General features: G+C 49.7%; 1 protein-coding gene across 1 annotated transcript in view; it reads left to right on the top strand.

Moving 5' to 3' along the window:
- The first annotated feature begins 2,294 nt into the window (after window positions 1–2,294).
- Window positions 2,295–11,617, top strand: part of PIGS (phosphatidylinositol glycan anchor biosynthesis class S) — a 19,718-nt gene continuing 10,395 nt past the window's right edge. Inside the window, exons 1-6 of the mRNA XM_015421854.1 lie at window positions 2,295–2,363; window positions 4,699–4,838; window positions 5,086–5,197; window positions 7,276–7,365; window positions 8,415–8,506; window positions 9,172–9,382. Of these exons, the coding sequence (XP_015277340.1) occupies window positions 2,330–2,363; window positions 4,699–4,838; window positions 5,086–5,197; window positions 7,276–7,365; window positions 8,415–8,506; window positions 9,172–9,382 (679 nt within the window). The 5' untranslated portion in view covers window positions 2,295–2,329. The remainder of the gene's footprint in view (window positions 2,364–4,698; window positions 4,839–5,085; window positions 5,198–7,275; window positions 7,366–8,414; window positions 8,507–9,171; window positions 9,383–11,617) is intronic.

Raw genomic sequence — 11,617 nt, 5'->3', positions numbered from 1 at the left:
GCTAGTTTATTGTGGCAAGAGTTTCCATAAGCACACAGATCACTACTAGCCCTACTTATTGGTCTGCTCATGCCCTGGGATGTTTCATTTTGCCTCACTCCCTGCTCCCTCTCCATCCGGTGGAGTGTCAGACACTGTCAGCCTCCTCCCCCCCCCCCCCCCCCCCCCCCCCCCCCCCGCCTTCCACTGCATGGGGCCCAAGTGTGGCACTTGTTGCCACATCAGTAGCAGCCCAAGTGGGGAAGGAAGACATTCCCCTTCAGCTTCTTGCTAAGGCCCCACTGAATAAGAACATAAGAAGAGCTCTGCTGGAACAGACCAATGGTCCATCTGGTCCAGCATCTTCTCTCACAGTGGCCAACCAGTTCCTCTGGACAGCCAACAACAACAAGGCATAGAGGCGGAGGCCTTCCCCTGATGTTGCCTCCTGGCTCTGGGATTCAGAGGATTGGTGTCTCTGAATGTGGAGATTCCCCTCAGTCAACATGGCTAGTAGCCATTGATACACTTATCCTCCACGAATCTATCTAATCTCTTTTTAAAGCTGTTTATTCCTGTGGCCATCGCTACATCCTCTGGCAGCAAATTCCACATTTTAATCACTCTGTGTAAATTAGTAAGTAAGTAGTAGTCAGTAGTAAAAGAGGTAAGGCCCTGGGCAGGATGCAGACGGTCAGTTGTGCTGGAGACCCCTGCAGCAATCTGTCTTCCCAAGATGCATGCTGCTTCAGGGACAAGCTGGCCACTGTGACCCATGCTCAGACTGCATCCAAGTTAGATTGCTGTAATACAGTTTAGGTGGGGCTGCCTCTGCAAATGGACCAGACACTTCAGCTGGTAGAAAATGCAGCAGCCACATTACTATCAGGTGCGAGATAGACTGGCCGTCCATCTATTTCCAGGCACAATTCAAAGTCCTGGTTCTTACCTTTAAGTCCCTAAAATGACTTGGGGCCAGGATACCTGAGCCCTCCAGTTAAGATCTCCCTGACAAGTCTTGTTTTCAGTGCCTGCCTTCAGAGGGGAGGTGGGAGGAGACCAGAGGCAGGGCTTTTTCGGCAGTGGCACCTCATCTGTGGACTTTCCTCTCCCTTGAGGCACCCTGGAACCTCCCTACCTTTTTTTTTTAAGACTCTAGGACAAAACAGTTCTGTTTACCCAGGCTGTTAATAAAGGTACTGGTCTTTCACAACATTTCGTGGTCTGTTTTTAGTCTGAAAACTCTAGATGGGGTTTTAAATGCTGGAACTTTTACCATGTTTTATGTTTTTATTATGTATGCCTCGTGCAGGCTCCCTGGAGAGGAAGCATAGAAATGTACCAAATAAATGAATGGGGACAGCTCAGGGGAATGACCAGTTAGTGATGGTTTCCTTTCTGCTCCCCCTCCTGTGATCAAATGCCCAGCTTCTACAGAACAACATCAGTTGCCGGGGGAGATCTCACAGCAACCCATAGGGATGCCCACGTTTGTTCCTACAGGGCCCCTATGCCTGAGAAAACTATCTGAAAGACAGAGAGGCAGCAAAAAATTCAGGTGGGTAACCCTGTTGGTCTGAAGCAGCAGAACAAAGTTTGCGTCCAGTGGCACCTTTAAGACCAACACAGTTTAATTCTGGGTATAAACTTTCCTGTGCATGCACACTTCTTCAGACAAAACTGAAATAAAATCTCGACAACTAATTACAGGAAAAAAGGGGAGGGGCAGCCGTTAGGAGAGGCTACTCAGAGCCCAGATGCATGTGCAGAGCAGAAACTGGATCGGGCAGCCGGTAAGATCAATGGAGAGCAGCAAATCAGCAGGTAAATGCAAGAGGTAACAAAAAGGCGTGAGAATGAAGCTAGAGTCCAGCAGTACCCCCACGGCAAACCAAGCTCAACCCTGTGAACGTGGGAGAGGCAACAAGAACAGCTTTCCCCCCATCACTGCCTCTCCGCGCTGCTCGACAGAAGAGCCTTGCTAGACCTTGAAGGTAGCTATCCTGCAGAAGCGCCGCAAGTTCTGGGCTGCCCCGCCACAGCAAGCGCCTTCGCACTGGCCAGGGGCTCCGTCGGAGCTGGAGGCATCCCCCTGCCCGCTTCTGTACAGAGGAACCATTCAGACGTGCACCCCCTTTCCCGGCTCCGCCCACTGCCGGGCCGCGGGAATCAGACCTCTTTAAAGTGCCCCACTGCGCATGAGCAAGTCCCCGAGCGCCTGCGCTGCTCTTTATACTCATTCATGGCTAAGCTCCGCCCAATCAGCCGCCCGCTAGCGAAACGATTGGTCTGTGACTCAGTGACGCTCGGAGACTCTGCCCCTCGCACAGGCTAATCTCCAGGGGGAAAGATGGCGGCCTCCGCCGATGCGATGGATGCGGCAGGTGCGAAGGGAGAACTGATCCCCATCCGGGTCCCGGGAGCGGGGAGGGAATTTAGGCGGCCCATCCTCTCCCCGCCAGAGCAAGGACCCAGGCGTCCTTATGCCTGCCGAGGAGTGAATTCGGATTGAATTCGGTTTCTCGTTCAGTCTGAATGGGCGATGAGATCTCTGTGTGGTGCGTTTTGCCTGTTTTCAGGAGTCCGGCTCCTGCACTGCCTTTGTATTTTATGAGCATATAAGAACTGCCATGCTGCTGGATCAGACTAAGATGGTTCCATCTGGTCATGCGCTGATGCTCAGAAGCCGGAACACAGAGGCTAAAGGCTCCTCCTGCTGTTGGCCCGCAGAATATGAGTGTCAGAGGTAGACAGCCTCTGAACACAGTGGTCTCATTTAGCCATTGTGGCTAATTGCCCTTGGTGGTCTCATTTAGCCATTGTGGCTAATTGCCCTTTTTCATGCATTTGACCATCCTTCGTTTAAAACCTTCTCAGACCTCCTAGTCTACCCCCCTGAAGAGCATTATGATAATCTGATAAAAGAACTTGCTTGTGGTCCCCAGACCGAGAGATATCCAGCTGTCCTTGACCAGAACCTTTAGTGCCTTGGCCCCAACCTGGTGGAACTCTGCCGAGTAACATCCGTGTCCTGTGGGATCTGATGCAGTTCTGCAGGGCCTGTAATGCAGGGATGTTCCACCCCTCCCCCCTCCCCCCCCCAGGCAGTAGCACAACTGGAAATTTCGACCACCATCTGTTTAATTTTGAATTGGTATTAGAGTTTTATTGTAACTTATAAATGTTTTTAACTGTACGATATGTTTTTCCAGTGTGTCTTTGTACACTGCCCTGAGCCCTGCTTCAGGGAATGGTCAGTATAAAAATAGAATTTAATTAGTTAATTAATACGATCTGTCCCCTCTTGTTCTCACTTGCCGTGGCAGCCTCTTGTGGGGTCGCCATGAATTGGCCACACTTGATAGTACTTTACCCAGAAGCATACAAGATATGCCCACCCACTGTTTTCCCCCACTGTATCAAAAAAGTTGCAGGATATTTAGGCTTCCTTAGTAGGGAAGGTGTTCCAGACTCTTCGATCACTTTGCTCTCTTTTGCTCCACAGTATCCTTGTTGAGATAGGGTGACCAGAACTGGACATGGTATTCCAAATGGGGCCAACAGCACCAGCTGTTTTATTTTCACCCCTTTTCCTGATAACCCTCAGCATGAAGCTTGCCTTTTTTTTTACTGCCGCTGGACACACTTGATAGTACCTTACCCAGAAGCACACAAGATATGCCCATCCACTGTTTTCCCCCACTGTATCAAAAAAGTTGCAGGATATTTAGGCTTTCTTAGTAGGGAAGGTGTTCCAGACTCTTCGATCACTTTGCTGTCTTTTGCTCCACAGTATCCTTGTTGAGATAGGGTGGCCAGAACTGGACATGGTATTCCAAATGGGGCCAACAGCACCAGCTGTTTTATTTTCACCCCTTTTCCTGATAACCCTCAGCATGAAGCTTGCCTTTTTTTTACTGCTGCTGGACACAGAGTTGACATTTTCATCTAGCTGTCCACTACAAACCAAAGATCTTTTCCTGGTTAGGAATCTAGTTGGGATCTAGGCCAAAATGTGTCCGAAATGTCATTTGCCATGGTGTTGCTCACTTGCTCAGTTTGGGGAGAAGCCTCTTAGGGCTCTTCAGGATCCGCTTTGGATCTATATAATTGGGTACCTTCTACAAACTTGGTTCCTTATGAATCAGAAATTCCCCAAACGTCACTGTTTCCTTTCCTGGCACTCTGAGGAGTCAGGCTTGTGTAGGAAAGCCGCTCTAAGCCAGCCTCACCAGGAAGGCCACGTTGGTTGCAGTTGCAGCCAGCATTTACTATTAATTTAATGCAGCTGATTTTCAAAGTGATGGCTAAGATGCTGTACATGTTCATGGATACTTTTAAGTCCTGCACAATTTTGTATATTTTCCTGATTTGTTAGGTGCTTTGATTAAACACCTGATGCCATACAGTAGACCTCCAGTGTTGCTAGATGAAATTGACAGATTCAGGCTGAAAAGCTGATTTTTACATGCTGTATAAGTATATAGTATCCACTGCCACAAGACTTGGATGTCACAGTGCCTCCATGTTCAGATGCAGTCTACCACTGAATTGGATGCTGGGCTCAAACAATGGCGGCGGGAGAGCTGTTGGCTGAGATGGTCTGCTCCGGCAAGGCCCTTCTGGTGTCTGGAGGTCTCTGCTCACGAAGGAGTTGCTTCTGTGTGTTGCAATGTTTTGACAGCCCCCCTCTTCTTTCCTTCCTTTGTGTCTGCCCAGAAAAGGCAAGAGGGAAATACGCTGCCCTCTCCTTTGCTACCATTGCTGTTGTGGTGGGACTGCCCCTTTGGTGGAAAACAACGGAGACCAACCGGGCCTCGCTGCCTTACTCCGAGATCGCCAACTTGGACACTCTGCTGGTTAGAGCAAGCCTGTCTCTTCCCTTGGGGGCCAGGGCCACAGCAAAGCCCCCCACCCAACCAACCAGGGAGACCCTGCTGGGCAGCAGCCTGTTCATGGTGGTGGTGGTGGGGAGGACATGTGGGCAGGAAGAACAGCCTTGCGGTGGTGCTTCTGCCAAGGGCTGTGCATGCCCATGGCGAGGGGGCGTATGTGTGGGGCTAGGTGAGTGGGAGGGTGCTGCTAACTTTGTGGGTTCTGATTCAGTTCCAGCTGACTGTGCCGATCTCGGTTGTGTTTGCCAAAGGGACTCTGCTGGGGGACCAGGAGAGGAAGCTCCCCTTTAAAGAGGATCAGGAGGCAGAGACTCCCTTAAACCGTAAGCTGGGGGGGGGGAGCTCTGTCCATTCTTCCAATGCGTGCTTCTCTCAGTCACCGTGCACTTGATGCCTGTGTAGCCTGGGGAGCCAAGTCTGGTGTAGTGGTTAAGTGCACGGACTCTGATCTGGGAGAATCGGGTTTGATTCCCCACTCCTCTCCTTGCACCTGCTGGATGACCTTGGGCAAGCCATAGCTCTGTCAGAGCTGTTCTCTCAGCCCCACCTACCTTACAGAGTGTCTGTTGTGGGGAGGGGAAGGGAAAGGAGCTCGTCAGGGTGGGGTATAAATCCAATCTCTTCTTCTTCTTCTAGAGTTGTGAAAGTGAGAACTGAAGTTGTTAGAAGAGAACGGTTAGATTCGAGTCCAATAGCACCTTAGAGACCAACAAGAGTTTGAGAGTATGGGCTTTGGAGAGGTGAAGGGAACTGTTATTCCCTGAAATTGTTGTTGGTCCCTTAAGGTGCTCCTGGACGCAAAGCAAATTGTTCTACTGCAGACCAGTGTGGCTGCCCTCTAAAATTTGCTCAAAGGGGAATGTGGGGCAAGATGAAAGTCTTCCCTGATTTGTGGGATGCGAGGGCCCGATTTGCACTTGCAAGTTGCAGCCTGAGGTTGCTGCCATCCAGAATGCAAAAGCAGAGAGATCACAGGATCGGTGGTCAAACTAAGTATACACACTGTGAAAAATAATGGAAATTGAAATTTATATAAACAACCAGGGCTATTTTGGGGCAGGAACGCACAGGAACGGAGTTCCGTCTGGCTCCCAAGTTGGCCACGCCCAGCAGGAACTCATTAGCATAATAGGTCACGCCCAACAGCAGGAACGCATTGGAGTAGGATTGGCTACAATTAAGGGTGTATGGCCTAACACGCAAAGGAGTTCCTGCTAAAAAAAAAAAAGCCCTGGGTTTTGTCAACAAACAAGGTAAAGAGAATAAGAAGCAAAAGGTAGGTGTGGCTGGATGACCACACTTCTGGTAATATGGGGGTGTGGCCTAATAGGTGAATGAGCTGTGCTGTCAGGGGTGTGGCCTAATGTGCTAATGAGTTCCTGCTGTTGGGTATGGCGTATTATGCTAATGAGTTCCCGCTGGGCTTTTTCTACAAAAAAAGCCCTGTAAACAACCAAATTTATGGAATGCAATAGATCTCTCAATTTCTATGTATCCAAAATACAACCGTCTTTTAGTGTCCCTTATAAACTGCTGGTACAGTCACATTCATTCATTCAACAAGTGAACTCCATATATTTTAACCATCAAGTGTCCTTGCTGTGATTTGACCTTGTCGAAAACTGGAAGCGACGGAGAAAAGTTTTGCCAATTATTGCTGGTTTGGAAACCTAGGGCTGACCGCCCACCCTTAATTGGATAAATCTTTGATGCTTGTATTTGTGAGTATCTTGACAAACTAAGTAGAGAGACGAGTCTGCAGTTTTGATTAATAAATTTCTTTAACCATGTTTAAGTATATTTTTGCCTCTCAAACGTTTTATTCGCTAGCACGATTTCCCAACGACGAAGCCTGTGTGAAACAGGCATTATAGCTGGCCTGTTGGAGTCGTGTCTGTAAGCCTTGCAGAAGCACAGAACAGAAGATAAGTCGGCTGACGACCTCCGTGGCTTCCAGTTTGCAACAAGGTCAGATCACAGCAGGGACACTTGATGGTTGAAATATATGGAGTTCTCTTGTTGAATGAATGGATGTGACGGTACCAGCAGTTTATAAGGGACACCAAAAGATTGTTGAATTTTTGATACATAGAAATTGAGAGATCTATTGCATTACCTAAATTTAGTTGTTGCAATTTTCGTTATTTTTCACAGTGTGTATCCTTAAGTTTGTCATTCAGGGATGAGCAGTTCTGTGTGTAGCTGGGCTGCCGGCACTCTGGGGCTTGTCGAATGGAAAGGGGCCTCCTTTTCTTCCTTTTGAGGGACAAAGTTAGTTTCTACTGATCCCCATTCCAGTGAGATGTTGACTGTGGCACATGTATAAGATGGGGGGTGGGTATGGCTAAAGGTGGCTCAGATTTTGATGGAAGACCAACTTATCTGCTCTTTCTCATTCCAGCGAAGACCAGCGTGACAGCCCACTATCAGATATCCTATCGGCGTGCCACTCCCCAGGAAGAACAGGTGCTGTCCCAGGTCTCTGGACAAGGTAGAAGCTCTGCTGGACATACCAGAGGGAAGATAGTCTGTGGAAGAGGGAGGGTGCAACTGGTCCTTCTGTCTCTAACCAGGCAAACACATGACACTAGATACACTTAGATCATAGTGCTCCAGGACTAGAAGGTGCAACATCGCCTTCTGAATGTTGAATCCAGGGGACAGCTCCCACCTTTTGTTTATTTAGTTTATTCAGTTATGATCTTTTTTTGCCCACCTTTCTCCCACAAAGCGTTCAAAGCAGCAAATGAACATCAGGTTAAAAAAAATACATAAACTCAGCAATTCAGAAGAAACAACTGCCAGAGAATGTGTAACAAATCTACTAGCCAAATGGTTTCTGAAACTGTTCATATGAGCCAATTGGGTGTCGTGGTTAAGAGTACAGACTCTAATCTGGGAGAGCCAGGTTTGATTCCCCACTCCTCCACATGCAGCTGCTGGTGTGACCTTGGGTCAGTCACAAGTTCTTTTAGAGCTGTTCTCTCAGGAGCAGTTCTCGAAAGAGCTCTCTCAGCCCCACCTACCTCACAGAGTGTCTGTTTTGGGGAGGGGAAAGGAAAGGAGATTGTAAGCTGCTCTGAGACTCCGAGTGAAGGGCGGGGTATAATTCCAATCTCCTCTTCTTCTTGAATTTCCAGAAGTATCAGGCTGTCCACTGTCAGAGACAGAATCCAGGGCTAAGTTCAAGTTAACTCAGGCTCCAGAGTTCAGCATTTCCTGCTTCTTTGAGGCACACTTTTCTCCCTAACAGCCATGGGAAGCAAGAGATTGGCACTACCGTGATGGCTGTGCTTCCACTGCGCTTGATGCCAGCTTGGTGGAGGGGGTAGTGTCAGAGAGAATTTCTGGGCCACAGGGAAGGAAGACCCTCTGGGTTAGCTGGGAGACTGGCCCCTATGCAGGGTGTGTGTTTTGTGTGTGCGTGTGCTGCAGGGATCCTGAAAATAGGAGGGGTGTCCTTCCAAGAGGGCCCCCCCAAAGGTCAGTGTGGGCATTCTTAGTGAGACTTTGGACTTTTCTTTCTTCTTTTCTGGACAGGCACAGGTGAAGTGGCGCTGCCAGCACAAGAGGCCCCGGCAGGCTCGCTCACCATCTATGTGATACCTTCCAGTTCTCGTCTTTTGCCACAGGTATGCCACACACACACACCCAGCCTGCTTCTAGCAACGGGAACTACATTCTGTATTCAGCTATGGGAGTCATGGGGCATGGCCTGAAAGGGACCCTGTGAGGGGCCACTTGGAAGAGAAATCGATGTGCTTGTCCATTCACAAGTGTTTCCTCGGATTGCTAAGTGGAGCCTCCATGTTCAAAGGCAGTATGCGAGGGGCAGTCACCAAGGGAGGGCTGCTACCTTCGTGTCCTGCATGTGAGCTGTCGGGGGTGTGTGTGTCTTTGCTTTCTGTATGATCTTGAAAGGTGTTCTGCCGGGAAGCTATTGCAGAGCGTTGTCAGTTTTATGAGAAAGCACATTGCCTTCCCTCCTTGACCTGGGAAGAGTTCTTGAATGTGGGGATTGTGTCTGGTACGTGATCTGCAGGTGGTGCTGTTGGGGCTCAGAGTGTTTTGTTGCACTTAGAAGACAGGGCAAAGCTGCCCCCTGTACTTGGCTTGCTTCCTCCACGCCTTTGCATTGTGTGTATTCACTTCAATGCACATTTATTTGTGTCTCATGCACTCATTCCATCAAGCATCAGAAAAGAAAATCTTGGAAGTTACACGGGAGCTACTCTATCAATCAGCTCTGCATGACTTGGGCCAACTGCAGAGTCACGGTGCGTCTTTCTTTTTGCAGGAGACGACTATGTACGTCGGCAAGCGCCGCAGTGCCGTCATTCGGGCCCCGCAAGGTGCAGCGGATGTGCTGGCAGCCATGGGTGCACAAATACAGCAGGTGACCCGGGTCATGTCCTTCTCAGCCGAGTCCATCACAGGGGCCCTCTCTGACCGCATGCCCATCCTCCAGCCGGGTACTGAGTGGAAGCGGCCCTTCAAATCCAGCTTAGGTAGGGCTTAAGATGGCTCTTCAGGAGAAGGAGCAGACCTTGTATTGCAGGGCTGCAAAGCTCAAAATCTTGGGATTGGGTGGCTGTTGCAGCTTTGGGGGCTTTGCCCTTCCAGCTTCCCCCCCCCCCCCCCCCCCCACGGCTCACATTCACTCCCCAACATCGTTCTGGTTGCATAGTCAACAAATTTTGGATGTTGGACTTTGACATTCACCAGTATTTTAAGCCTGGAGGAGATTGGATTTCCAAAGCTGTCTGTTCTGCGTTGGATGCAGACTGAATTGACAGTTTCCAACAGTTTCCTTTTCTCACTGCAGACCCCCTCATATCATTCCTCTTGTCCCTGTTCCCCCCCCCCCCCCGGACCGTGCATGTCAACGGCTGGTAAGTGGGAGAAGAGAGGCAAGACGATTCTGTCCCACTGATGGGAAAATGTTTCCTTTTGATCCAACCCTTGCTTTAGTGTAGTCTCGTCCTCATGTAGCACACGCAAGCACGCCCATTATTGTTTTTGCTCCAGTCTCTCTTTTGTCATGCAGAGTTATTCCTATTCAAATGCATGTGTGTCCCCCCCTTCTCAAATTATTTTTCTCTTGATAGCCTGTAAATGTATATAGAATTGTAAGCAATGGCAGATGCAACCAAAGCAAACGGAAACAGAAGATGTGCAGAATCAGACAGAAAGCCATCGGTTCATCACTGGTTTTGTGCAACTCCCTAACATTGAACCTAAGAGAAGCCAATGTTGGATCAGGCCAATGGCCCATCCAGTCCAGCACTCTGTCACACAGTGGCCAGAAATACCAGTGCCATCAGGAGGTCCACCAGTGGGGCCAGGACATTAGAAGCCCTCCCACTGTTGCCCCCCCCAAGCACCAAGAATACAGAGCATCACCTGCTCCAGAGTTCCTATCTATACCTTGTGGCTAGGGTGTGCCAGGCCAGGACTTTTCTGACTGCATCTAATCCCTGCCCAAATCAGCCCGCAGAAGATACCCAAAGACCGACATCTGAAACATCACATCCAGCAACTGAGCAGCAAATTAAAAATGCAAGGGAAATCTCAGATGTTTCCAAATTATGAATTTGAGGAGCGGGGGGAGGGGGGATACCATTTGTTCCTCCGGGGCAAGGCTGGCCATTCCAGTGGAGGTGGCTACTGACCTGGGCCACTCTGGTCCCCCTAGCTCGGGGTTGCCTGCCCTGAGGGGCCCTCAGTGTGGTGCCCACGACACCTGCTGACACCTTTCCTGGCGCTGCCGAGTGTTTCTAGGAAGTGAACATAAGAGATGCCAATGTTGGATCACGCCAATGGCCTATCCAGTGCAACACTCTGTCACACAGTGGCCAAAAATACCAGGTGCCATCAGGAGGCCAGGACACTAGGAGCCCTCACACTATTGGCCCCCCAAGTACCAAGAATACAGAGCATCAGTTGCCCCAGCCTGAGAGTTCCTATCTATACCTTGTGGCTAACAGCCACTGATGGACTTCTGCTCCATATGCTTATCTAATTCCCGCTTGAAGCTGTCCATGCTTGTAGCTGCCACCACCTCCTGTGGCAGTGGATTCCATGTGTGAATCACTCTGGCTGAAGAAGTGCTTCCTTTTATCTGTTCTAACCCGGCTGCTCAGCAATTTCATGGAGAGCCCACGAGTTCTTGTAATGTGAGAAAGGGAGAAAAGTAACTCTTTCTCTACTTGGGAAGTGGGCAGGGCTGGGTGCTTCTGCCCGGCAGGTACTGATCGGCAGGGTTTTAAAGAGTTGTTTCAGCAGCAGCTGGCATCATGGCGCAAGGATATTCACAATGTGACTGAACGTAAGCTGCTTGAATGCAAGAAAATAGTTTAAAATAATATATTCATTTTAAAAGGCATCCTGCTAAACAGGACTGCAGCCTGAAGTTTTGAAGAGTTACTGTTGGAGTCATCCACGATGTTAGTTTGTGGTCGGCTTCCCCTCCTGCAGCCATTTTGTGGTTGCGCCCACCACCCTGTGTCAGAATATCAAAGGTGTCTGCAGGCTCAAAAAGGTTGGGGACCTCGGTCCAGGGTCTCTCCCAGTTTTGTGTCTGGAGCTCCCGGGGACTGAACTTTGGCCGTTCTGCATGCCAAGCCGGTGGTCGACCCCTTCAACATAGGGAGGGGCCGGCAGCGTGACCAGGGGGCTGCGTCACCCCCGGTCCTTCATCAGGGACAAGAGAAAGAGCTGCTGCTTCCTTCCAACGCAGGGTA

This window comes from Gekko japonicus, unplaced genomic scaffold (assembly GCF_001447785.1).
Source record: "Gekko japonicus isolate JY-2015 unplaced genomic scaffold, Gekko_japonicus_V1.1 scaffold21, whole genome shotgun sequence".
Lineage (NCBI taxonomy): Eukaryota > Metazoa > Chordata > Lepidosauria > Squamata > Gekkonidae > Gekko > Gekko japonicus.
The sequence above is the reverse complement of the archived record's forward strand: the minus strand, read 5'-3'. Positions and strand labels throughout refer to the sequence as shown.